At 43.1% G+C, this 24,992-nt stretch overlaps 3 protein-coding genes across 3 annotated transcripts; 2 read left to right on the forward strand and 1 right to left on the reverse strand.

Annotated features, from left to right (window-relative positions):
- Window positions 1-6: 6 nt before the first annotated feature.
- LOC122132011 (tubulin beta chain-like) lies at window positions 7-2,689 on the forward strand. Its single transcript, XM_042706759.1, has 4 exons — window positions 7-29; window positions 908-1,016; window positions 1,257-1,367; window positions 1,554-2,689. Exons 3-4 carry the CDS (start codon window positions 1,307-1,309, stop codon window positions 2,609-2,611), a joined length of 1,119 nt encoding a protein of 372 aa, XP_042562693.1. The 5' UTR covers window positions 7-29; window positions 908-1,016; window positions 1,257-1,306; the 3' UTR covers window positions 2,612-2,689.
- Window positions 2,690-2,938: 249 nt separating this feature from the next.
- On the reverse strand, window positions 2,939-10,289 carry crb3a (crumbs homolog 3a). The gene is made up of 4 exons (XM_042706760.1): window positions 10,109-10,289; window positions 9,428-9,628; window positions 5,906-5,964; window positions 2,939-5,759 (listed from the first exon to the last, which is right to left on the reverse strand). The coding sequence occupies exons 2-4, from the start codon at window positions 9,513-9,515 to the stop codon at window positions 5,556-5,558; spliced, it is 351 nt and encodes a 116-aa protein (XP_042562694.1). The 5' UTR covers window positions 9,516-9,628; window positions 10,109-10,289; the 3' UTR covers window positions 2,939-5,555.
- Window positions 10,290-13,719: 3,430 nt separating this feature from the next.
- Window positions 13,720-16,798, forward strand: LOC122132013 (histone chaperone asf1b-B-like). The gene is made up of 4 exons (XM_042706761.1): window positions 13,720-14,238; window positions 14,616-14,731; window positions 14,862-15,038; window positions 16,184-16,798. Exons 1-4 carry the CDS (start codon window positions 14,130-14,132, stop codon window positions 16,385-16,387), a joined length of 606 nt encoding a protein of 201 aa, XP_042562695.1. The 5' UTR covers window positions 13,720-14,129; the 3' UTR covers window positions 16,388-16,798.
- The last annotated feature ends 8,194 nt before the right edge of the window (window positions 16,799-24,992 follow it).

Genomic DNA, 24,992 nt, shown 5'->3' on the forward strand with positions numbered 1-24,992 from the left:
GCCAGTGCGGTAACCAGATCGGTGCTAAGGTAGGCTTGAAAATGGCATTACTGTGTGTATTTTATTTTTGCAAAGATGAGCTGCATGGGTTCTTGGGCGTGATCGCACTCGAGAAAATCTTGGAGCAAAAGCGAGGAGTACTAGTAATCCGCCCTAAAGAATGTTCCAGAATACCAATGCAGATGTTGGTGGCTTCAATGACATTTCAAATTCGGTAGGATTTGCTGAATTTCGATAGGATTTGCAGGAGAGACCAGCGCAAGTTCTGATTTATTCAAATAAATAACGGTAATGGTTCATCCCACTTTAAACAATGGGGAAGGGTATTGGTAGGTGTAAAGCAACAGACACACGATCTTTATCATTCAGTTGGACATTGTTCGGTGTGGATGCTGGCCAAATTGTCTTTGTGTGGTTATGGGAAATAAAAGTAGCCTAATAGAGCCCAGTATTAAAATCAACTGGTCATACAGGACTCTGAAGGAATAAGAGGGATCAATTGCATTGTTATGAGTAAGCATACCCACCCTTTTCTGATGATCGATTTCCTCACGGTGCAGTCGCATGGAACAAAAGGACTAGAATTTGGGTTTCGACCAAATGTATCATTGTGAAATTTAAAAAAACAATTTTATGCCTATATTTTATACAAATCTTAAATAACCTCAGAAAGACTTATTTTGCACCATCCACCGACCACTGAAGCAAAGACAATTACCATTAATTTATATTCATCCTAAAACCGGATGTTCATTTGTATAAACATTGGTACATGGTCGGTAGGATAATCCTGCAGCATATGCTAATTTAGTTGGGTGGTAGATTTTTGCATGCAGGGATGAAATGATGTCCTAATCTTCTTCCCTTTTCCGTGCGGCCACCGCCCTTCTCTCCTCCCGCGGCTCAGTTCTGGGAGGTGATCAGCGATGAGCATGGCATCGATCCAACTGGATCATACCACGGAGACAGCGACCTGCAGCTAGACAGGATCAGTGTATACTACAATGAAGCCTCAGGTATTGCATATTGTGCAAGAATCAGTTAATCAGGTTAAGGAGTCAGCTACTTTAAATGTGTTGTGGTTCTTAAATCCTTGTGGTATATTATTATAATGTTAATTTTCATTGCACTGTTACTGAACATATTGTCAGAACAGTTCTTTTTGATCTACTATAATGAATAGTGACATAGGCTAACGCACCATAACCCAAGGAAAGAAAGAGAGTGACGTTAAATTGCTGTCTTTGTCTTCTTAGGTGGGAAGTATGTACCCCGTGCCATTCTGGTGGATCTGGAGCCTGGCACCATGGATTCTGTCCGATCCGGTCCCTTTGGCCAGATCTTCAGACCCGACAACTTCGTCTTTGGTGAATAATTGCACCTTTCTCTGATTGCTCCGTTTTAATTTCTGTTGATATTCTCACTTTAAATGGCTTTAAAACATGAACCTTTGAATTTCCCTTAGTAAAATTCTTAGGCTTGAGTATGGCATGCCCCAGTTTAAGTCTCAGCTGTCAATCAGTATAATGGCTGATGCATGTTCCTTATTATAGGTCAGAGCGGTGCTGGAAACAACTGGGCCAAGGGCCATTACACTGAGGGGGCTGAGCTGGTCGACTCTGTCCTGGATGTGGTGAGGAAGGAGGCCGAGAACTGTGACTGCCTGCAGGGCTTCCAGCTCACCCACTCCCTGGGCGGTGGCACCGGCTCAGGCATGGGCACCCTGCTCATCAGCAAGATCCGCGAAGAGTACCCCGACCGCATCATGAACACCTTCAGCGTTGTGCCATCCCCAAAGGTGTCCGACACCGTGGTGGAGCCCTACAACGCTACACTCTCTGTGCACCAGCTGGTGGAGAACACTGACGAGACCTTCTGCATCGACAACGAGGCGCTCTACGACATCTGCTTCCGCACCCTCAAACTCACTACGCCCACATATGGCGACCTCAACCACCTGGTGTCCGCCACCATGAGCGGAGTCACAACCTGCCTGCGCTTCCCCGGTCAGCTCAATGCCGACCTCCGCAAACTGGCCGTCAACATGGTGCCCTTCCCCCGTCTGCACTTCTTCATGCCAGGGTTCGCCCCCCTCACCAGCCGTGGCTGCCAGCAGTACCGCGCCCTCTCCGTACCTGAGCTTACCCAGCAGATGTTCGATTCCAAAAACATGATGGCCGCCTGCGACCCACGCCACGGCCGCTACCTGACTGTGGCCGCCATCTTCCGCGGACGCATGTCCATGAAGGAGGTGGACGAACAGATGCTCAACATCCAGAACAAGAACAGCAGCTACTTCGTGGAGTGGATCCCCAACAATGTGAAGACCGCCGTCTGCGACATTCCCCCGCGCGGGCTCAAAATGTCAGGCACATTCATCGGCAACAGCACTGCCATCCAGGAGCTGTTCAAGCGAATCTCCGAGCAGTTTACCGCCATGTTCCGCCGCAAGGCCTTCCTCCACTGGTACACCGGCGAGGGCATGGATGAGATGGAGTTCACTGAGGCTGAGAGCAACATGAACGACCTGGTGTCCGAGTACCAGCAGTACCAGGACGCCACCGCCGAGGAGGGCGAGTTTGAGGAGGAGGGCGAAGAGAGCATCGCTTAAATCTCAGTTCAGCCAGAGTCTCACTCCTCCCCCATCACTCCATCCTTCTGCTTTCCTCCAAGTGAGCAGAAGGTCACTTGAAAGAATTGAAAGGTCCCCCCCTCCCCCCCTCCTATTTAGTAAACTCCATGTTTTGCAGATAATTGTGAATAGATTGTGAGTTCTATTTCATTTAAGATTGTGTTTTTGTATGTTGTGAATGCAGTGCACCACATTGTCCACTCATTGCCTTGGGGAAGTGAAAATGAAACGATTTCAACTGCAAAGCCTTCAGACTTGGATATGTGACCACTGTCCATGTGAATCTGATTAAAGGCTAATTCTGGAAACAAAGCTTTGCGTGTTTTTATTTATGTTGATTTAGTTATATAATAAAATAAATATAATTACACCATTACAATTTTTCCTCAGATCAGAACAGAAATTTTCAAAACTGTTTGTTCTACCTCCACATCATCATCTCACTTCGCCATAACAGCAATTTCTCATTCTTTTGAACATTTTGTAAATGCCTTTGCACATTTATGCAAAAGGGTATGTACAATCGTCTGCGGTTTAGTGTCACCCCCCAAAGAATCTTAGGTATCTGTTGTGTAAGTCTTGACATGCAAATGGCATAAACCAGTTATGTGTCAACCATATGCTTCATCAGTTTCAGTGACGTGGTATTTTTGGAATGTTTGCCAAGTTACAGGTCATTCAGATTGTTCAAAGGCAAACAATGAGTGTAAAACCTAATAGGCCACCATACCAGAGTGGATGTGCCAGGCCAGCATGAGGGGGAAATCCAGCAACAGTGTGATACTATATAAGAGAACAATGTGTTCAATCATATTTCTACCATTGGGCTTTATAGAACACAAATACTTACCTTCATCAAAATCATCCACAGGGATCTCATTAATGAGAATGGAAGGGGCGTTGTAAGAAATATCTTGCAAAATAACGCAAATATAATATAATAATAGCAAAGTTCTTTTCTGAATGAATGAAATGCCTATGACCATTGCTAATGGCTAACATTACTTGGTTATCAAAGAAATGATGTGGCATTCAGATTGTCCCATTTTGTGTTTGTTGCCGCCGTCCAGTCTCTAAAAGGATTTTCTGCATCCCGCTACGTTCACTTGGAGCCTTGTAAAACTAAAAAGACATTCAACTGCTAAAAATGAATACTAAGGAGACGAATTGTTTCAATAAATGCCCTGTTTTGAAAATGTTAAGGATGATTTGAGAAATGTACCAAAGCGACTAAGAAAAACTGTATCTCCACTAACTGTTGCAATCATCAACTTCAATTTACCCAAGAACATTATTTGCATAAACTACCGGAACAGATCCGATTACAGATTCATACAGTAATTCATATTTTAGTTCTAGTATAATAGGTTACTAGGAGCCGAGATGAAATTCCTTAAACTCACCACTAGATGGAGCTGTACAACATCTATCATGTAGATCCATCACATCACTGGGTTGCTATATAATATATTCTGATTGTAAGTTGATGTTTTATTTTAAGGTACCATAGGTGCATATTATAGCTGTCCCACCAGTAACGCCAAGCAGGATCTGGATCACATCAATTACCCACTTGATTAACTAAAACGTTCTGCACTCCTCAAAAGTACAAAACAGAAGAGACAAAAATATCTCACTATCAGTCATTAACAGGACGGGTCTGACATGACAGATATATTTAGAAGCTGTATGATGTTTAGCAAACAAACCAGACATCACCCAAAGGTCCAAAACCACAGAAAAAAAAAAACTAAAATGTCCTATTTATAAAGTAGTTGGCTGAACATACTGTAAATGGGAACATATTTTGATAAAAATGACTATTTTAATATAACACTCACAGATTACATGGAGACCACATTATAATTACAGATGAATAAATTAAAGTGTGACAGTTATTCCTAAACCATGTCATTTTAGTATTAAAAGTAAACTGCACATTTTTGCGCATATACTGATTGTCTTCATGAAATGCCTGATTGAAATGAATGGTACAACAATTCAAGTGTAAACAATCATATTTCTGCATTCAAATAATGATGCATAAAACTTGCCAGTGAGATTCCCATTACTATGACGACCGTTAGTATCACATATATAACTTAAACAACAATCACATCTCTAAAAAAACCACCTTTGAACCATTTGCTCTTGTCCTAGTAGTGTACTCTTATTCTAGTTCCAGTGTTTCCAACTCATAGTCGCAGTAATGTCAAACTGCAGTAAATAAACAGGCCCAATCAAGCCCATGACAGAAAGTGGAGGCCTAAGAGACAACAACTCTAATTTGAGATTGAACACATATCCCCAATAACCAGCATGAAATGTCATCATATAATCGACACTTGATGTGCTTTGAGGTTGTGCATGCATCAAGCAGGCATTTTCAGAGTTCACTATAGCAGCAGATACTACAGCTACTTTAAATAGTTTTGTCAGTGCCACAAGAATCCCAAGTATCGGCCCTTAGGTCCCACAAGAATCCCCTCTTGCACTCTTTCAAGCTTAAATTTACCCATAGGGTACATTCTGTTAAGTGTTTTGTTATCGTTCTGGTCAGTGTTGCACTTGTTGTCAGATTTCCACCTCCTGTCAAGTGACGAGGTTTTGGCCCAAACAAGTTGGTCCTGGATCCTTCCTTTTTTGTGTAAGGCTGTACTGAGGAGTGAGATCACATCTGTAGGTGGCCTCTTGGGAAATCATGTGAGGTGCATGACGACAGTGTACACTTCTACCGCAGCTGTTCATCTCCACTTTATCGGTGAGCAGTCTGATGACATCACATCGCCATTTCTTAATCCATGCACAGTTGTCTCGTTGTGGTGTTCACCGTCGCACTCCACTGTAACCCAGTAGCTGCTACCGACACAGTGGAAAGCAAACAGGGACATCACTGGCTGGCAGCGCTTAGAATCCCAGTGTTTTAGATCAGCCGTTCCTCTTTGGGCAGTTTGAGGACGTCGGGCATTGCCACGCTGCGTACTCCACTCTGCTCCTCTGCGCTCGGGCGGTACGTGCCCTCCGTCTGTCTCTTCTTCCGCACCACACAGAAAAGATACACCAACACTGCGGTTATGACGGCTAGTAGACCCAAAACCACCGTGGGAACCACAATGGCCACAACATCCTGTCAAACACAACGCAAGAGATCAATGTGACAGACTGAAGTAAGACACGCATGGGCCGTAATGCATTGTGGTGTTTGGAACCGCATTCATTTAACAGATGTTTAGAGGTTTGAGTAACAGCACAACACACAGGCTCTATACTCACCGGGGAGTTTGTGGAATTTGAGTTTCTTAGTGGACCAGTGGTGATCGTAGCATTGCCAGCTGTGGGAAAGAAACCAAGTCAGCTGTTTGAAGCTGCTAAATGCATCCCCCCCCCCCCCCCAAAAAATCAGCTACTTACTCTAGCCATCAATATGATATTCATTAGTACAAAATATACAGAGAGAAATAAACTATGGTAAGTACTGTGAAAAACTATCGTTTCCACACCATCTTGCGGGCATAACCCAATCATAAAACCTACATACAAAGACACCCCTGTCAGATCATAACTTTGAACGTGGACAGCATGTTTCTCAGTCGTTTTGGTACATTTCTCAGATCAGACTTAAAATCCTCAAAACTACTTGTTCAACCTCCACACATAGCAGCAATTTCTCATCGTTCTGAAAAATGCTTTGGTTCCTTTGCAAATTAGTTTGTGCTATTGCCTGCAGTTATATCATGTTGATCAAAATGCATTATGCAACTTCTCTGTTGAACAATCATATCCCCTAAAACATCTAGGCATGTATTAATTGTGTAAGTCATGACATGCATTTATAAACTTGATTGTTTACTTTTGATAAGGTTTGATTGAATATTCAAATACAGGAAATGTGTCTACAATGTTATAGGTCACTGAGCCAGAGTGGATGTGCCAGGCCAGTGTGAGGGAAATATACAGTAACAGTATGAACCACTGTGTCAGGACATAAGGTGCTCAGTCCTTTCACCATTGGGCTTTACAACACACAAAATCTTAACTTTCCTGGGAATCATCTAGATTTAGAGAGGTTGTGTAAGGAACAACATGCCAAATTACTGTGTGTAGTCATTTGGGTCAATGAAATCTTTGCCACACAACATTATTAGAGAATGGCTTCATGGCCTCAAAAAAGAAATGCCAAAAGAAAGGATAGTTACATCGATTCTATCCATCACTGCTTTAGCCAATACATGAAGGTTACTGTAAAAGTCTGATCACCAGTCTTGTGATTGTATACTGTAACATTTTCTTTGGTTCTCAAAGAATGTTTGTGGTATGGAGGAAGACTTTCCAATTGTTTCTTAGTGGGTTGTAGATGAGGGACTGTCCAGTTTCTTTCAGGTGATTTTCTATATCCTTTTACTACATTTTCACGGTATACAACCACTTGGAGACTTGCATTGAAATAAGTGCCATGCATTACATTCAATTCATACTAAATAGTATTCAGTACACAAGCCGTAATGATCAATCATTGTTAGTGAAAGAGATAGACAGTGTAGGATATTTTTATATGACTACATGAACATGGATTAACTCATCAGTATGAAAGGCCTCATTGAAACAAGTGAACAGTTGGAAAACTAGGCTGAACAGTTGGAAAACTGTATACGGCTGTAAAAGTGATTAATTGACATTCCAGTCAAACGTAATACGTAAAATAACCCTCACCAGGGGGTAACACCCACAATGAGTACATTAAAGGAGTTATATAATATGAGATAGATCATTCTGATTGGTCTTGGCAAACAGTCATACAGAAAGAACCACGAAGAACCACCTAGATAGAGGCCTTAAAAAGATTAAAGTTCACATTTTGAGATGATCCATGGGCCTCTCCTTATTGTAGCTTACTGATTACAATAAAACTTCCAGATTCCTACATCCAGTCTACGGTCTTCTGATTGAAGAGAAAGGTGTAGTGAGATGCTGTCTTGCCGCAACAACAGTAAAATGAAAATTTGGAACACTTCCAGGGTTCACTGTTACATTGACAACATGACTAAGCATTTTGTCTGTCTTATTCACAAACAATGACAAGGACTTTTCAATCTGATGGCACTCACATGTTCACCATCATAAATATTTACTTTTGAGGGATAAACAAAGGATTTCGAGCATTTACTCAAGTACTGTACTTAAGTAAGATTTTAGGTACTTGTACATTTCCTTTTATGCTACTTACTACTTCTTCTCGCCTATGTTTGACAGCTTTAGTTACTAGTTCATTTAAAGATGAAGATTTTACACAATGGATAATATGACAAGCTTTTAAAATACAACACAGTGTTAAAGATTAAACCAGTGGTTTCCAACCTTTTTGGCTTTCAATAAATCAAATCAAGTTAAATCTCACCAAAAATCAAAGCTTAGAGAAAAAGTCCAAAAACTGAACAGATTTGTTTATCAGAACTTTGTATAATCTTCTTTTCTCTCCCATTAATCATGTCATAGCTCAAAACTAGCTATACCTCCAGCAGCTACAACAGTAACATGCTGCTTAAAGACAGATGCTTCAGTATTAATAATCTAATGAGATCATGTAGATCAGTTCAAACCAGTACTTTAATTACATTGTACTGCTAATGCACTTTAAGTAGAACTTTTCATGCAGAACTTATTTGTAAGGTGTATTTTTACATTGTTGTATGGCTTTGGTCTATGGCTTTCCCATTTACAGAGCCAGGACTGAGTACAAACAGATTGGACTTTTTCTGATCACACACATAGAAGAAGACAGCAAGAGGACGGTGGAGTTATTAGCCGAATTTGACAGAAAGTGTATCGGATTAGAATTGCGGACTTCATCTTTAACTACCAGAAAATACAGCAAAGAGCTTTCGGGTTTGTACTGTGACTGATCCACTTGTTAACTTTCTCTCTGCACACCACTGGCCATGTGGTCAGTCAGCCATTGCACAGTGCTCAGAGACCACGCCAAAAGGGACAAGTGAGAAAAAAGCAGAAGATGAAAGTTCACAATACAACCTCTGTGTGACTTTCCGTGAATACATGTAAGAGAAGTTTGAAGAGACCTGGGGCAAGACTTTTATCAGGCAACGAGCAACATCAGTCACGAATGAACTAAAGCCATCGTGTGGCGTGTGGGAGCATTGCACCGACCCTCCTATTTAGGCGGCTTCGGGCCTTGCTCATGGTATTAAATTAGCAAAATGTTGCTCATTTGGACTTTGCTCGTTGCCAGTTTCCCGTCAACTCTGTAAACTCATTTTGACTTTGAGGCAAAATTGTATGGTGGTTAGAAGGCTGTTTGGAGACAGATTGGAAGTTAATCATTCACCTGAGTAAACGGTCAAACAGCTCAAGGACGGAGCTACGTCTTGGTCAAGACTGCAACGTTTTTATTAGTGCTGTTGTTGTTTTACTCTCTGATGACTTGAACAGAAGTGCTTGAATTCCAGTACACAAAATGGATATTTAAATGAAAACCTACAAAACTAGATTGACACCAACTGAGTGCATCTATACAGTAGTTATCTACTCCCTGTTTTCAGGATCACGTTATGCTCACACCCTTAAATGTTTTTACAACCTGATGACGTGTTGGTGCCTGTCAGTGTCTGGAACTTTAAAAAAAAAAAAGAGGAAATAACGGATGGCATAGTGAAGTTGAAGAATGAAAAAAATGTACTCTGCAGAGTGCACGCCCTCCTATCTCTGCGTTCAACTGCCAAGTCAGTGGGAGTGAGTGCCTACTTCAGCAATGAAATGGTGAATGGGGCAGGGATGACTCACCTCTGGCAGGGCTGTTCTTCAGGAAGAGCAGAAGTACCCCACCTGCCACCAGCCCAAAATGTGGAATCGTGTCTGGCACACGTGTCATTTTCAGAGTTTCTACCAGTCCTCGGGGTTTCTGTGTCAAAGTAATGTCAGGTCCACGACATTCTTGCAGAAACAGTCCTCAGATCAATAATATCAGCCTTTGCCACCTGGTCCCTGAGGGAAATTAGAAATGTAGTTCTACTAAAGTGTTGAGAATTTACTATAATTGAGAAAAATTCCCATCTCTCATGAACAATTCCGATTAATGGCTCCACTTTCCCCCCCATAAATGCCAAATGCCACAAAATGAGCAGAAGTTAGTTTGCCTGTGTCCAGCAACCAAGCACTCAATGAACCTGCACCTGCTAGAGTAATACCCTAGCTACAAAATAGGGATAGATAGAAGACAACGGAACAACCTTGTGATAGTTATGACTTATGATACAGATTACAATTTTAAATAGTCTTTTTTATTAAAACAAACATAACACGGTTAACAGTTTAAGAAATGGACAAAGGAGTGATCAACAGGTTAGAGACAACCGAAGCTGACCACTGCACTGTGACACACAGCCGACAGCATCTGGAGTTAAAGAAATGCCCCGGGTCAAATGCTAAAGGAGCGAATTAAAGGAATAAAATATATGAATTTACCTGTTCATGTGGAATTAGATCATTTCAATGGTGATGGTTATCCTTTAGTGTGATATAAAGAGATGCCGCTTCCGCCTTGCGGTTGTTAAATTAGACAACTCGATCGGAACATATTTGAACTGGTATATAGTTAACTTACATTAAATGCCAAATAAACTTCCGTTAAACTGCCGATGATACACTATCTGATACACTATCTAACTGATCTTACTAATGTAAACACAATTTCTTGTTTCAGCAATGCCTAAGCTATGTAAAACAGTTTTTTCCCCTCTCCTCTGGTCGTCCCTCTGGTGATCACATGATGCAGGCTCACGTTACAGTACCTGGCTGAGCCCAGTGTTCAACCTGTGGCAAGGCTGATACAGACGTGCCTTTGTGTGCACTTTGAGCCGACTACAATCCACCTGCTCGCTGAGCGCACTGGAGCGCTTCTCAGCTTCGCATGCACCCACCGTAGTTTTAAGACAAACGTTTTAAAAGGCTGTTAGCCCACTCCAAATTCTTTCCAGTTTCATAAAAGAGAGCAAATAAATGCTATCGTTTTACACAGGCTTCTTATCAAAGAGTACGTTTTGTCCTCCAATGACTAGTCTTCTATTACAAAGGCATGTTGCGACCTCCAGTGGTTTCGCATGATATTCTGGACAAATAGGAAAGCAAGAATTCTTCAAATTCCAAGAGGACAGCTAATCGCGGTGTGCTCTGTTAATCCCTTTCTGGTCCAAATCACATTAACCACCTCAAGTTCAGCAGGAAACAATGGGCAGGAGATGAGTAAATGTGAAATGTTTTCTTCTTTTAATAGTTTCACAGCACTGCCTTCCTTGAATTTAATTGAATCTGTAAGACTAATTAAGCGGACTGAAATTGCAGTGCATTCAGAAAGAGGTAATTTCTCAGTCTGACAGTCATTTTGGTGCCTTTTTGCAGACTCGAATGGGCTTTTCTGTGTCTTTTACTGGGGGGAGGCCTCTGTCTGGCCACTCTGCCATAAAGCCCAGATCGGTGGAGTGTTGCAGTGATTATCCTTCTGGAAGTTTCTCCCATCTCCACACGGGATCACTGGAGCTCAGCCAGAGGGACCATCGGGTTCTAGGTCACCTGTTACCAAGGCCCTTCTCCCCAATTGCTCAGTTTGGCCAGGCAGCCAGCTCTAGGATGAGTCCTGATTGTTCCAAACTTCCTCCGTTTAAGAATTACGAAGGCCACTGTACTCTTGCGAACCTTCAATGCAGTGAGGATTATCCTGTCTGAGCTCTGCAGGCAGTTCCTTTGAACTCATGGCTTGGTTTTTGCTCTGACATGTATTGTCAGCTGTGAGACCTTATACGGACAGGGGTGTGCCTTTCCAAAGCATGTCCGTTCAATTGAATTTAACCACAGGTGGATAATCATGGTGCAGAAACATGGGAAGCACCTGAGCTAAATTTCAAGCGTCATAGCAAAGGGTCTGAATACCTCTTGTTGATGTGATGTGGTTTTTCTAAAATTCTGTTTTCACTTTGTCAAAGTGGAGGGGTCTCAATCCTTTCTGAATGCACTGTATGTCATGCCAGTCATTTTACTGGAAAACACCTCTTACACACTTACATATAATCTTTTCCACAGAACAATGACTCAGGAAAATGAAAATGATAAGGGAAGGGTTTGGCAAACAAATGGACAGTGCGTGATCCTCTGTGAATAGGGACTGAGGAATGAGATGGAAGGTTTTTCAGGGTGTTGTCTGAATCCACTGATTCATGTTGTCACTGACTGCTAAAAAAACATCCTCAAATGATAACAGGTCTGTTAAAGGAAGAGGTCAAACTTAAAAAAAACTGCAAATTTCAGATCACTAGTCAAAATAATAATAGGAGTAGGTAGAGGCCATGTCAGGCTTCGGGTAAAGCAGCTTAATTATATTAATGACTGGATGTCAACAAGATACACATTGAACTTTTTTTTTTATCACTCACTCATTTATAAGCTAATTATATTTATATATGTAAGTGTGACGGTGCACATACAGTAAGAGATAATTTATAGTCCGTTGGTCATTCTTAAAAAATAAACCCTTCAGGACGATACATTACATTTACATTTAGTCATTTAGCAGACGCTTTTATCCAAAGCGACTTACATATGTGCGACTTACAATGTATACACATTTTACATTTACACTGATGGCACACTGCACATCAGGAGCAATTAGGGGTTCAGTGTCTTGCTCAAGGACGCTTCGACAGGGAATCGAACTAGCAACCTTCTGATTACTAAACGACTTCTCTACCTACTGTACCACTGCCGCCACGATACCCCTTTGCGCATATGCATTATCCAGCTTAATATACAGTTACTTGCCAAAACAATAAAAGATATTTGTCCGAAATATGTGTTTTTAAAATGATTTTGTTGCCATTTTGTGGATTCCGCTGAGGAAAATAATATAGTTCTTCACACATATATTACTTGTTGCACGTCTGGGTCCTGATCGTCCTGTCAGGCTTTCTTTTTCAAAAATGACCGGCGGACTATACATCACACACATACATCCAATATCTGACTGTTATTTGTGCACATTCGTAATTCACACTCATCAGTCAGTGTAGAGGAGAATGTTGACTCCACCATTCCTTTTTTTTCACTTAGGAAATGAGCACACCTTAATGATAATTTCAGGCCTTGGGCACACAGTGACAGCTTATTGGAAATGAAGTCAAATTTAAAACATATTTTGTGCCTTTTCAGAGGACACCACTGAGAGGAAAGTTTTGTTGTTGATCTTCTCTGTTGTAACCATGCCTGAAGACAGACATATCTTCAGCGATGTCATTCGTGGCCATTCAGCAAGTAACCTGTCTGAAAGTTGCATACGAGCTGCCAAATGAGTGGTCATTTCACCTCTATTTGATTTCGACTATCTTATCCTAGGCTAGCTTGCTGTAATGTCCTGCAAGCAGCATTTTCTTGTATATCACTGTAAAATACAGGCTAGCTATGTTTATGTTTGTTCCCTCTTCACAGGAAATGTCTTTGTTGTTGGCCTGGTGATAACAACATGATTTTACCCATTCATTAGGCTAATAATTACCTACGCAATCATGATAACCCAGAATAATTACCCATTCCATACTGCATTCATAAGAGGACTAATGTAGGATGCACTTATAAATATTGTCATTTAGGCCTACATGATAACTATTATATGTATGCTCGTCCTTGTTTTCATTCACATGAAACAAGTTAATTTTTTTCTCAAATGAATGCAAATGTGTCCCTTACTTAACTTGTAACTTCCGTCTCATTGTTTAGAAGTGAATTGTTCATACCGCATCCACTGTCAGTCCCAATTCACTTGGTAGGACAATGATTTATATTTTAATTTACCCAGTGTACATTTGGTAATGATATGCCTTTTTCCTCCACTCATTTTAATAAATTGTTACTATCCACTACAGATAATTAGGATAAACATATTACATAACATTAGGATTGAAGGTATAAATTGTGTTAAAGAAACTGCTACTATGCCCCCCTATCGGGAAATTCTTCAATCTGATGCCTCGGTATGGTACGCTCCAATTGGATAACTCTGACCGTTTCTCAGCCAATCCAAATGGCCACTTTGCGGAGTCATCACAGATCCGCAGCAAATCAGAATATATAGTATTCCGCTCTTTTTCGTAATCCGAACATCGGCGGGAGGATTTTAAATCACTGGGAGACAACAGAAAAAGGGTTATCGTTTTTGTTCGTGTACCTTAGGTGTCATATTTTAGTGTACATTTATCTAGACGACCTTCTACAGAGAGCTATTAGAAGTATTGTTTTGGCCGCTAACCAGCTGCTAAACCTGCTAAGTTACCTTGCTTGCTTGCTAACGAAAGTGCTTAACTAGAGGCATTTTTAACTCTTTTCTAGAGAAACATTTGGTTGTTTAGTTACTCACGACCTTTCCCTCTACTTCTGCAGTGATAGACAGCCTGTAGATTGTTCAATTGAACGTTTGTTAGGAGCACATTTAACTAGCTAAGTAATGGCGAAGGTTCAGGTTTTCAATATTGCTGTTTTGGACAATCCAAGTCCGTTCGGAAACCCTTTTCAGTTTGAAATTACATTTGAGTGCATGGAAGATCTACCCGAAGGTGAGCAAACACATTCTAGTATTTGATGATCAAAATGACGCTGACTGTATTTCTTACTGGCTATTGTGACACTAGTGTGCCTGCCAGCTGCTGTTTATTCATTTCCTCTGTGCCTCCAAGATGATGTTAGTGGCGGGACAGGAACAGGCTAGCTATAGACAGGATGTCATTAAAGTTTGCATTAAGCTTTATTTAGCGTTAATTGCAATGGAATTCGATTTTATGATTTGTAATTCTGAAATAAAGTCATAGTTGTAGTAGTGCATGCTACGTTAACGTTACATCTTGATAGTTATTGGTAGCTAACGTTAGCAGATACTGCTCAGGCTAACGTTGTGTTATGTCTCCTATTTGAAATGCATTTTTTGGCGTTGAAGACCTGGAGTGGAAGATCATATATGTTGGCTCAGCAGAGAGCGAGGAATGTGATCAGACTCTTGACTCCGTGCTAGTTGGTCCTGTACCGGCTGGAAGACACATGTTTGTTTTTCAGGTGAGCGTTGATGTCCCCGTCTGAGAATCTGTTTTGTTCTCCTCTCATCTCGCGCTATTTGCTGGGTCCCTCGCACACATTTGAGGGGTTCCACCGTATTGAGGGCTAAACTTTGCATCCTCTTTAACAGGCAGATGCTCCGAATCCTGCTTTGATACCAGAGAGTGACGCTGTTGGCGTTACTGTGGTTCTAATCACCTGCACATACCGTGGACAGGAGTTCATCCGCATTGGGTACTATGTGAACAATGAGTACACCCATCCTGAGCTGCGGGAAGACCCACCTATCAAGCCAGACTACACACAGGTAGCATTGGTATATATTTATGCCATACACACTTTGAAAAGCAGGATCTAGTTGTGATTCTTGCGTAAAATATGTGATGCTTTTTTGAGAATATTTGCCTCAAATAAAATACCATTACCTATGCAGTTAAATCCATGATGATTATGGGCGTTTGTCCTGTCAGGTTGTACAGATATCTTTGGATATTTAAAGGTAAACAGTAAAGGTCTGCTATTTACTAGATGCTTTCGTCCAAAGCAACTTAATAAAGACACCCTGCAGTAGTTGGGAATCAAACCCAGGTCAACTGCTTGGGAGGTCGTGACACTAATCACAGTGCCTATATTCGCTTTCTCTTTCAGAGCATATTATATATTAGGATATGGATAGGAGGTGTATCCCCTTAATAAGTTATCCATATTCATCCTCATACAAAACATTCATTGTATCAATAAGTGGCAAGAAGTAGGCTACATGACAACATACACACAGTGTCACTCAGCAGACAAACCAACCATAGATCCACTCAGACATTCATTGTAAACTTTTTTCCACCTCATATGTGTGCAGCACTTAGCAGAGTCATCAGGTTAAAGGTTCAGGTATGGATTTAAAAACCAGCTGCATAACAGCTGTTATTGCCAATACTGATGTTGCTTCATATTTAAAACAAACACACAAAACTAAAACTAATATATAATCCAATATCCTGCCAATGTTGTTAGTATTAAACACTGATGTAGACATTAACGTAGACCTAATGATGACTATGGAGTGGATTTCACTCCTAATAGGAGAGGCAGGTGGTGAGTCTGGTCATATGACAATGCATATATGCATAATTGTGTCCTGTCAAGTTTTTCTTTTCTGCCAAACATTTGTCTGTATTTGTGTTGTCCATTTTTTTTTTTTCATTGCTTCATTGAAAGCTGCCATTTCCATGGCTCGTATAATTTTTTTTTTTTACGTGGCCAACGTTTTAAAAAACACTTCGGGGTAGAGTAGAGTGAGTATGGATGGATGGATGGATGGATGGATGGATACTTTATTAATCCCGAGGGAAATTTAGGTCATATTGTTGTTGTTGTTTTTTTCTTCAGTTCCTTGTAATTACAGACATCATAACACCACAGCACACAACATTAACAGCAACATTTTCCTTTCAGCTCCTGAGGAACATTTTGGCTTCCAACCCACGTGTAACACGCTTCCATATCAACTGGGAGGGGTGTGCAGAGAAGATGGAGGATTTGGAGAATGTGGCTCCGGCCCCCAACACCATGCTGCCCCCTTCTTGTACTGTGGGCAAAGCGCCACCTCTTGGTATGATGCCAGACAACTCCGTGGACTGCATGTGGATGGACTTTTGAACCTAACACGGCCTCACTCAACCCAGGAAATCAAGCCTTGTGAAAAGGGAGTGGCTGACTGAAAGAAACTCTCAGCCAGCTAAGCCTTAACAGTCCCCACACCTCTTCAGTATGTTTGTTCTATCTGCTGGTATGCACTTACAGCAGATAGATGTTTTGGTATGGCATGTACCTTTGGCTGAAGAGAGCCTCATTGCAAAGCACTCGGGAGCATTGCAGCAAGCATAGCCACCTAACAATCTTGGGATAATCTATAATTTAAATATTTATTTATATCTTTAAATCTCTACAAAAGGAATTATCAAGTGGCCTTTTGGGCTAAAATGTTGTGACAGTGGTCAAGTGTATTATACTGTACATCATTAATACTCTGTGTTTTATATTTGTCTTCAAATAAACTATCTTTTGTTATGTCTGGCTGATTGGTCGTGGGTTGGGAGAGGGGATGCAATCAAGTTCCATGCAAGAGTCCCATGCAATGTCAAATACTGATATTTTATTAATAGTTCTTTAGGATAATACAGTTTTTATTTTTAGTTGGTACAGTGAAGACTAATTGAATATAGTAAATATGTTGTATTGGATGTGGTGTACAATACAAAAAAAAGGTATCAATTCACAGCATATTACAACCCCTTGCAAAATATAAGGATGTTACGATTTGCATAAACCACATCTGTGGACAAATTGAGGATTTCTAAAAGAGGTCATTAACATCAGACATGGTCTCAGGGAGCAAGCAATGGCTATATATGTTGCATATACAGTTTTACCATCGTATTAAATCAAACTGTTTGAAAAAATGTACAATTGTGCCGCTTGTACATTTTAAATCTCCCAAGAAAATCGCATTGTAGTAGTATCACTCCCACCCTTTATGCTTACTACCGCATTTCATGTCCTCTGTTGATGCGAAACGGTGAGGTGCCTGATACAAGGGAGTACAGAGAGCAACACATTTTTTTCTGGTTTCATTCATAAAAAAGTGTAGCACCAGTCATTTTGGAGTGACTGGATCTGCTCGCTTCCTGTTGCTAAGCAACGTGAGCAGTTGCAGCATGCAACACAGGAACCAAAGTATTGCTACGATATTTCTCTTTGGCTCTTCAGTCATATCATTTTTTAATTAACATTACAGGGAAAAAGCCATCCATTTTTCAGTGTTATATTCTACTGAAAAGTAACTGGCGTCATATTGGAAATGATTTTATGGGAATCATGATCGTGTCATTTGACTTAAGTGCAAGTGCTATTATTCGTATCTTTAAAGTATGCAACAACTTACAATGTTGCCTTATTAATTATCACGAAACGAGTTTGATCTAGTCCAGTTCTGATATGTAAGACGCCACCTAAGTGACTCAACAATCTCCACGCTCTAGCCATTTTTCATGTTTTGCTGCCGATTGGAAAACGGTCATCAAACATTATCATTGTAATAATGCCGTGTGGACATAAATTACCTCAATGTAGTGTGACTTGCCATAAACCCGACTTCTTTTTAATATTCTAAAAACGTAAGGTGTCCGCGTGCTTTAAATTCTGACCAACTTTCTAAAAATAGACTATCTTGACGTCACACAGCCAATCACAGATTAGTCGGGCGGGAGGGGTCGGCAAGGCCATTTCGTTTCAGAGGCTACGGGCTGTTGGCCAGAATAATTTATGTGTATCTAAATACTACTTGATAGTACCGACGAGATGTTTCCCACAGTTAGGCTGCGGTTCTAAATTACTGAACTGAAATTTGGATCGTTACGGTATGAATAGTATGAAAATAGATGACGTTATTTATTGGACGGCGAGGGTGGGACAAAGTGAACCTGACAGATAGTCTTTGACAAATCACAATTCTGCACAGAGCACATATATAAAGCCGTATCCAATCAAAGACATTCTTTTACAGCCTGTCATCTGAACATTGACCAATAAGAAAGATTTAGGGGATCGGCTCTGTCTGAAGCTGGAGTTCCCTCTAGCTGTAGTCGGAGGATTAATGGGGGTCCGTCGAATTATGCGAGCAAGCTAGCTAGCTGCAGCTGATCGGTTCTGGGTGCTGAAAAGTCATCGGGTCAGGGACCAACTGAATAGGGGAATATTAATTTGATTTGAGATATAATACCAGCTGATAGAGGAGGCTTTACTTTTCCAGCAGCAGTAAGTCCGAGCCTTGTTAGGAGCTACAGTAGGGACCGAGAGGGTAACGTTAGCTGCGTTCAAGAGGGAGAGATACACGCAAAGAACTGATTTCGACAATTTGTAATGCACCTTGGGAGCCCAGAAACATTAGTTGGCTAGCAGTCTACTGCAACCCAAGGGTAGCTAAATAGCTAGCTCACTGAGCTAGCTGGCGTTTATTCGCTAGCTAGCTAGCTACCTACGGACTTTTTTCAACGGAAGGTAGAACAAACAACTGGGCGATACCGCAATTGGTATAGATTTGTTGCTAATTATGTTTGTAGACTACATGTGCATCGACTCTAGATACTGAAGACTCGATTGGAACGTGGACATTAAGAAAATCGTAAGAAAATCGGTATCAAGTGATCTCCTACCTGGCCTGCAATCATGGGCAACGCGCCCACCGCCAAGAACAAGGGCAACGAGATGGAGAGCGGTGAGTTTGCTTGTATTGTTAAACATTAGTCAATTAGCTGGATAGCTAGCAAGCTTATATGGTGCACATTTATTTCTGGTCTGCATGCATGAACTGAGTAGGTGGCCCAAATGTCAATGGGCAACACTTTCGCTTCTGTAACGTTAGCTGGCTCGCTAGGTAGACAAGCCATGGAATCACAAATGTAAACCGCATAGCTAGCTGGCTAACTAGCCTAGTTGTTTTCTTTGCTCTCCTGAATATAAGGAGTAACAGTCGGCCAGGGCCCTTGAATCCTTTTCATTAATTTCTTCCGCCGCGATTTCGAGCTAATATCCTACCTGCGCCTGTGTTGATCAGTTTCTCGATACATCTTTTTTGAACCACTTCCTTCCTGTCAGTTTGACTCGGAGGGGTGCTTTGAACCTCGCCTTCAAAAAGGAAATACTTTGTGGTATTGCTTGACATTAGATTTACACTTTGTTCAGATCTGCAACGTTACCATACCCTGCCATTGGACTTGCAACAGTTTGCTTTGAGGTTTTTGAATGTGAAGTGAGAGACGGCAATGGTGTCTAGGTGAGAAATTAAAAAGCCAGGCGCAATGCATGCAACAAATATTGACTATAAATCCACGAGGGCTTTCAAATGCAGTGACATTTGAAATGTAGGCCTATCGTTGTCATACTAGGTTGGGTATTAAAAACTGCAACCATCATTAAGGACATCACTGCTATGTCCAGGCCAGTGCACCATGTTGTCAGATGTAAAATTTAAGGACATTATGGAGCTGAAAGTGTGTTTGTCTGTGGGGGTGAGAGAGAGGGTGTTGTGGAACATGACTGTCTTTGAACCCTGACTTAAATATTTGTGTGCACAGTGTGCAAAGCAACCAAATCAATATGAAACCGATTAGTTCTGATAAAGTTCTTGGTATGCCAAATATTTTGGGATTGTTTTTTTTCCTGTATAGGCAAAACTGATGACTGCTAATGCCTGTTGTTTAGAGTTTGCTAACAGCACACGCATTTCCATGACACTGAAGAAATTGGACTTTAGTAGCTGAGTTATATCTTCCCTGTCTAGGAATGGCAACCTCATTCACAAAGTTGACAGTTCAGAGGGCAAGTTAGACTAAATACTGGCTGATGGTTAGCTACCTATGAGCTGAGAAGGAGGAAGTCAAGAACTGGTATCTCTTGTTGTTTTCAGTTCAAGGCTGTGGTTCCCAAAAGCATTATTCAGCCACGACCATCGTAACATATTTAGTATTCAAAAGGATAGTCTCTCTTTCTGGGCAACATGCCCCAATTCAGATCAGTTTTGTGTGTCTGTGTTGTCTGTAGATTGTTTCAAGGCATTAACCTTCCAGGAGGGAGGACATGCCAACTTCTTTTGGGAGCTCTGTTGTTTTGCTTTCGAGTCTGCGGCAGAAGAGGATACGGGAAAGATCATGGGTTGAAAGGAAAATACATTGTGAAAATATTATTCTCTGCAAATGTTAAGTAAAAATGAAGAGTCATTACAGTATACAGCAGAGTGGTATTGTTATACAAATCGTACCTATAGTGAAGAAGCAGTATTTTATGCTGTCTGAACAATGTAAAGGAAAATACAGTTATGTTGACAAGCTCATTATCAACGTCTCAAAGATCAGAAAAGTCCCCTTTGTAACCAGAGGATATGTACAGCAGAACCTGCCTCCAAAACAGGGGCCCATCTCCCTCAAGCCAGCCCCAGGGGAAAGAATAGAGGCTGTTGTGGGTCATTGTAATGTTCTGGTTCCCTGCTTTGAAGGTGGGAATCCGAAGTTCGAGGGGCGGTGGTGCAGGTCAAAGGGTGATTCAAACACAGGGCTCTAGTCTTCGAGGGCTGGCTCGTCTTGGCTCCTGCTAGGCCCAAATGTAAAAATACAGTCAGCGGCCCTCTGGGGGCTAGGCCCGCCTGACCTGCAGGCAGAGGCGCTTCCCCTCACAGGAAGTCTGTTTATGTTCACGCTCTGTAGCAGTCGCACCAGTGGCAACATAAAGTAGTAGTGATGGAGGGGCTGTGTGGGTCCTCTTGAGTGTGTGTGTGTGTGTGTGTGTGTGTGTGTGTGTGTGTGAGGGGGGCGGGGGTTATTGGAAGTGTGGTGGTGGTTGTGGTGTGTGTGTGTGTGTGTGTGTGTGGAGGGAGCACTTTCTGGGCTGTGGAGGCGTCATATGATCCAGTCGATGTGATCCACTCCAGGCTTAACTGTGACGCTGACGAGTCTCTTGAACATCATGTGATGGCCCAGTGTTTAGAACAAGACCACTTTGTGCATATGTGTGCGAGCACGCAAGTGTGTGTGTATGAGTGTGTGGCCCTCTTGTGCCCATCTTTGGGCAGCTCTGCGCTCTCTTCCTCTTTTCCTACTATCCCAACAACTCTCTGTTCCCTTTTTTATCTCATTTCCTCTTCATTTCTGCTCTCCCGCTACTGTTCCACCCTACAGACTCTCTAAAGCCTGTTTGGTCCACTGTCGCCCTTTTCCCTTAGTCCGGTTGAGACCAGCCACTGCCTCCGTACTTGAGTGGGTGATTTAGATTTACCCCAGGAATGGAACACATGCTTGGCTGCCAGACTTACTCTTAAATCCAGCCTGTTTTGCCCCAGTCGTAGAAACACCTTGTGCAAATGTGCAATTTAGAGCCAGCGCCGACATCGCTGGTTGTAAGAGAGAGAGAGAGAGAGAGAGAGAGTGTGTGTGCGTGCTGGCCAGGAGGTGAAGCAGGGATGTGTGAAATGGGCCTTCGCAACAGGCTGACGGTGGAGCGTAAGTGTGAAGAGTGGATTTCTATTTGCATGGGACTGCATGTCATTTGAATATGCTTGATACATTCAGCTGCGGTGTGGCGGGTGTGCTGCTGCCACTGGCGGTGGGATTGAGGGTGGGGGGGTGGTGGTGGAGGTGGATCACGTTCCTATTCTGAAGCCTTTAATGGAGGTGGGTGATTAAGCTGTGGCAGGACAAGCTAGTAAGCCAACCTATGAGGAGGGGAGGATTGGAGTTTTCCCCTAGGCACAGAGACGCATGCAGACAAACACGCATTATTTCAAAAACACACACACAAATCACATTTCCTGCAAAAACGTAAACACACACACACACACACACACCATATAAGCCAGTCTTGGGAGCAGGCGTTTTCTCTGTACACACTCACAGTATTTGCTAACCTGTGGACACACACACACACACACACACACACACACACACACACTTGGCATCTTCCAGCTGCAATAATGTTTGGGGTTTGAGTGGTCTCTCTCTCTCATACAAACCATATTTCTGTCAAGCACACAACCTCACACAGAGCCCTCCCTCCCCCCCCCCGTCAAGCCCGTCCCCAATCTGCTGTGGCTCCTGGTGGTCCGCCCTGATCCCCAGAAACAGGTGCAGGCCTGTGGTGGTGGTGGTGGTGGTGGTGAGGAGGGGGGGGGGGGTCAGCGGGAGCGGGCAATGGTGGGGTTACGCAGGCACATGCCGGGTCAGCTCAATTTTCCACTACACCCGCGCTGGTAGGACGAGGACATGCGCCACATCGGCCAGGGGAGACCTTGAGGGGCGAGCGCCATAACAGGAGGGGGGGTTAAAGCTGACCTTTGTGGAGGTGGTCTGTGTGGAGCCCGCTGGAGTGCCTCTGGAGAAGCTGTCTCTCTCTCGCTCTGCGTCTTCTCGCCCTCTACAACCACTTTATTACCACCACCACCACCACCACCATTACCCTCCCTACCCTTTTCTCTGCTAGAGGTGGAGCAGAGTCGGAGCTTCCTGGTGCCTCAGGGAGCAGCGGGCCCACAGGAAAGGGCTGAGTGGACAGTGTGTGTCGGAGCAGGAAGCGGAGAAGCAACAAAGGGGCTGAGCCCTGCCTGCTTGCCTGCTTGCTTGCCTGAGCTTGGACTCGGAGGGAGGGAGACAGAGGGAGAGACAGCGGTGGACGGTGACGTGGAAGAGGGGGTAAAAGGCAGGAGTCATCATGAAGGAGAGGTTTGGACAGACATCGCGTTAGACGGGCAGAGGGTTCATGTTCCTTTGATTGGGACACTGGGAGGGCTGAACACACTGGACGACAAATAAGGCTTCAGCTTTCTTTCACTTTTTCACCACACACACACACACACACACACACACACACACACACACTCGCACTCACTCTGGTAGCATGTCGGTGCTGCAGAAGCTTGCGGGGAGGCTGTTCCAGCGAGCCGGACCCTGCTTGGGGAGCCTGACCGGTGAGGAGGACGGTAACCTCCAGTTGGAGGACGAGCCCGAGGCCTACCGCTGGAGTGAGTGCCTTACTTACTGACTGTGCTGGTCTGAGGTGTGTGTGTGTGTGTGTGTGTGTGTGTGTGTGTGTGTGTGTGTGTGTGCGTGCATGGGAAGGGGCGGGGGCTCCTGACTAGAGTGGTTGGGAGGAGGGACTGCCAATGGAGGTGGTTGGCTTGAAGCAGCTCGTCTGAGAGGATCTTCTGACTGTTGCCATTCGCTCTGTCTGGCTCTCGTAGGCACGTGCAAGGTTGTAAATCAGGCCCCCGGTCCAGTCATCATTGAACTGTTATAATCACTGTGGTTCAACAGTCAGATTTTGGGTTGTTTCACAAAATGAGTTTCAGGTGGCTGGATCACACACGGTGACACATTTAATCTGTGGGGGATTGATGTGGAGAACAAAAACCCTCTGACATTTCCAGGCCTGCTCATGGAAACTCCTGGCACTGCAGGTTTAAAGGAGAAGTGTGTCGTTTTGTTGTCAAAAAGAAATTATCTGAAGCGTAATGCTCTGCGCCCAGCTGGTCTGTTTTTCTCACGCCTCCCCCTTCTAAGAAAGACTGTTTCTTGTAGTCAGTTTTGTGCATATTTGTATTTTCTGGCCAAAAATAGCCTATAAAATGAATGCAAAGAATCCCCTGAAACAAATAATCAGGAAAGCATAATGCATCTACAAATTGCTCTTTTAAGGCCTTTTTTACTGCCTTTGATTAGCTCGCCGCTTAACTCCGATAGCTAAGGATGGTCTAGTGCTGTCCCCTTCACAGTATTAAGAGTCCTTTTTCTAAAAAGCCAATAGTACGCCTAAGCTGTGGATAATCACATCCCCTGTTGTGCTTGGCTTCTCCGCCGGGGTGTTTTTGTTTTTTTAAAACTGTAGCAATGTGGTGAAAGCAGTTAAACGGGAAGCTGGGGCATTGGACGCGTCTGCGGTGTTGTGGAGATTGTTCCTTGATTAGACTTGGTGAGATTTGGACAGGGGTGTGTGACTTACGGTGCTGTTGTGGGCTACCAACACACACACACACACACACACACACACACACTAACACTAACGGTAACACACAGACACACGCTAACGCTAACACAATGCTCTTTTTATGCAGCTCCTCATGTTTGCTCTGTTGCCTGGCATTGGCTGCGTCACGCAGGAGTTCCAGCGAGGCCGTGTGTCTGTCTCCCGGGAGACGTCCGTGTGTCAGTCAGTACGGGCCAGAGTCCTGGTGTGTGGGGCTCAATAGAGTGTCGATCTGTGTGTGCTGGCCTATGTTTGTGATTCCATGTCTGGTCTCACCTCTCTCTCTCTCACTCTTTTTTTTCTGTCTCTCTCTCTCTCTCTTTCTACCCCTCTTTTTGTCTCACTCTCTCCTGGCCTTAAGCTTTGTCATCACTTTCTTAACGTGTCACATGTAAAGCTTTCACAGTATTGCCTGATAAATAAACCGCACTAATTCCTCTACTACCATGACACACTGCACACCTCACCAGTGTGCTCACCCTGTTCATCTTAGCCCAACCACAGAGTCTGTGACCGACTGTAGGACCAAGGAGCCATGTTGCGACTAGGTCTAAAAGCAGCAGAAACAAAGTTTGCCATCTTACCAGAAGTGCTGCCACCACCACCACCTCCATCTCCCTGGTCTGTCTGTCTGTCCGCCCGCCCGCCCGCCCGCCCGCTGGTGGAGCGCTGAATCTCCGAACCCAACTCTGACTGG

Source organism: Clupea harengus, unplaced genomic scaffold (assembly GCF_900700415.2).
Source record: "Clupea harengus unplaced genomic scaffold, Ch_v2.0.2, whole genome shotgun sequence".
NCBI classification, from domain to species: domain Eukaryota; kingdom Metazoa; phylum Chordata; class Actinopteri; order Clupeiformes; family Clupeidae; genus Clupea; species Clupea harengus.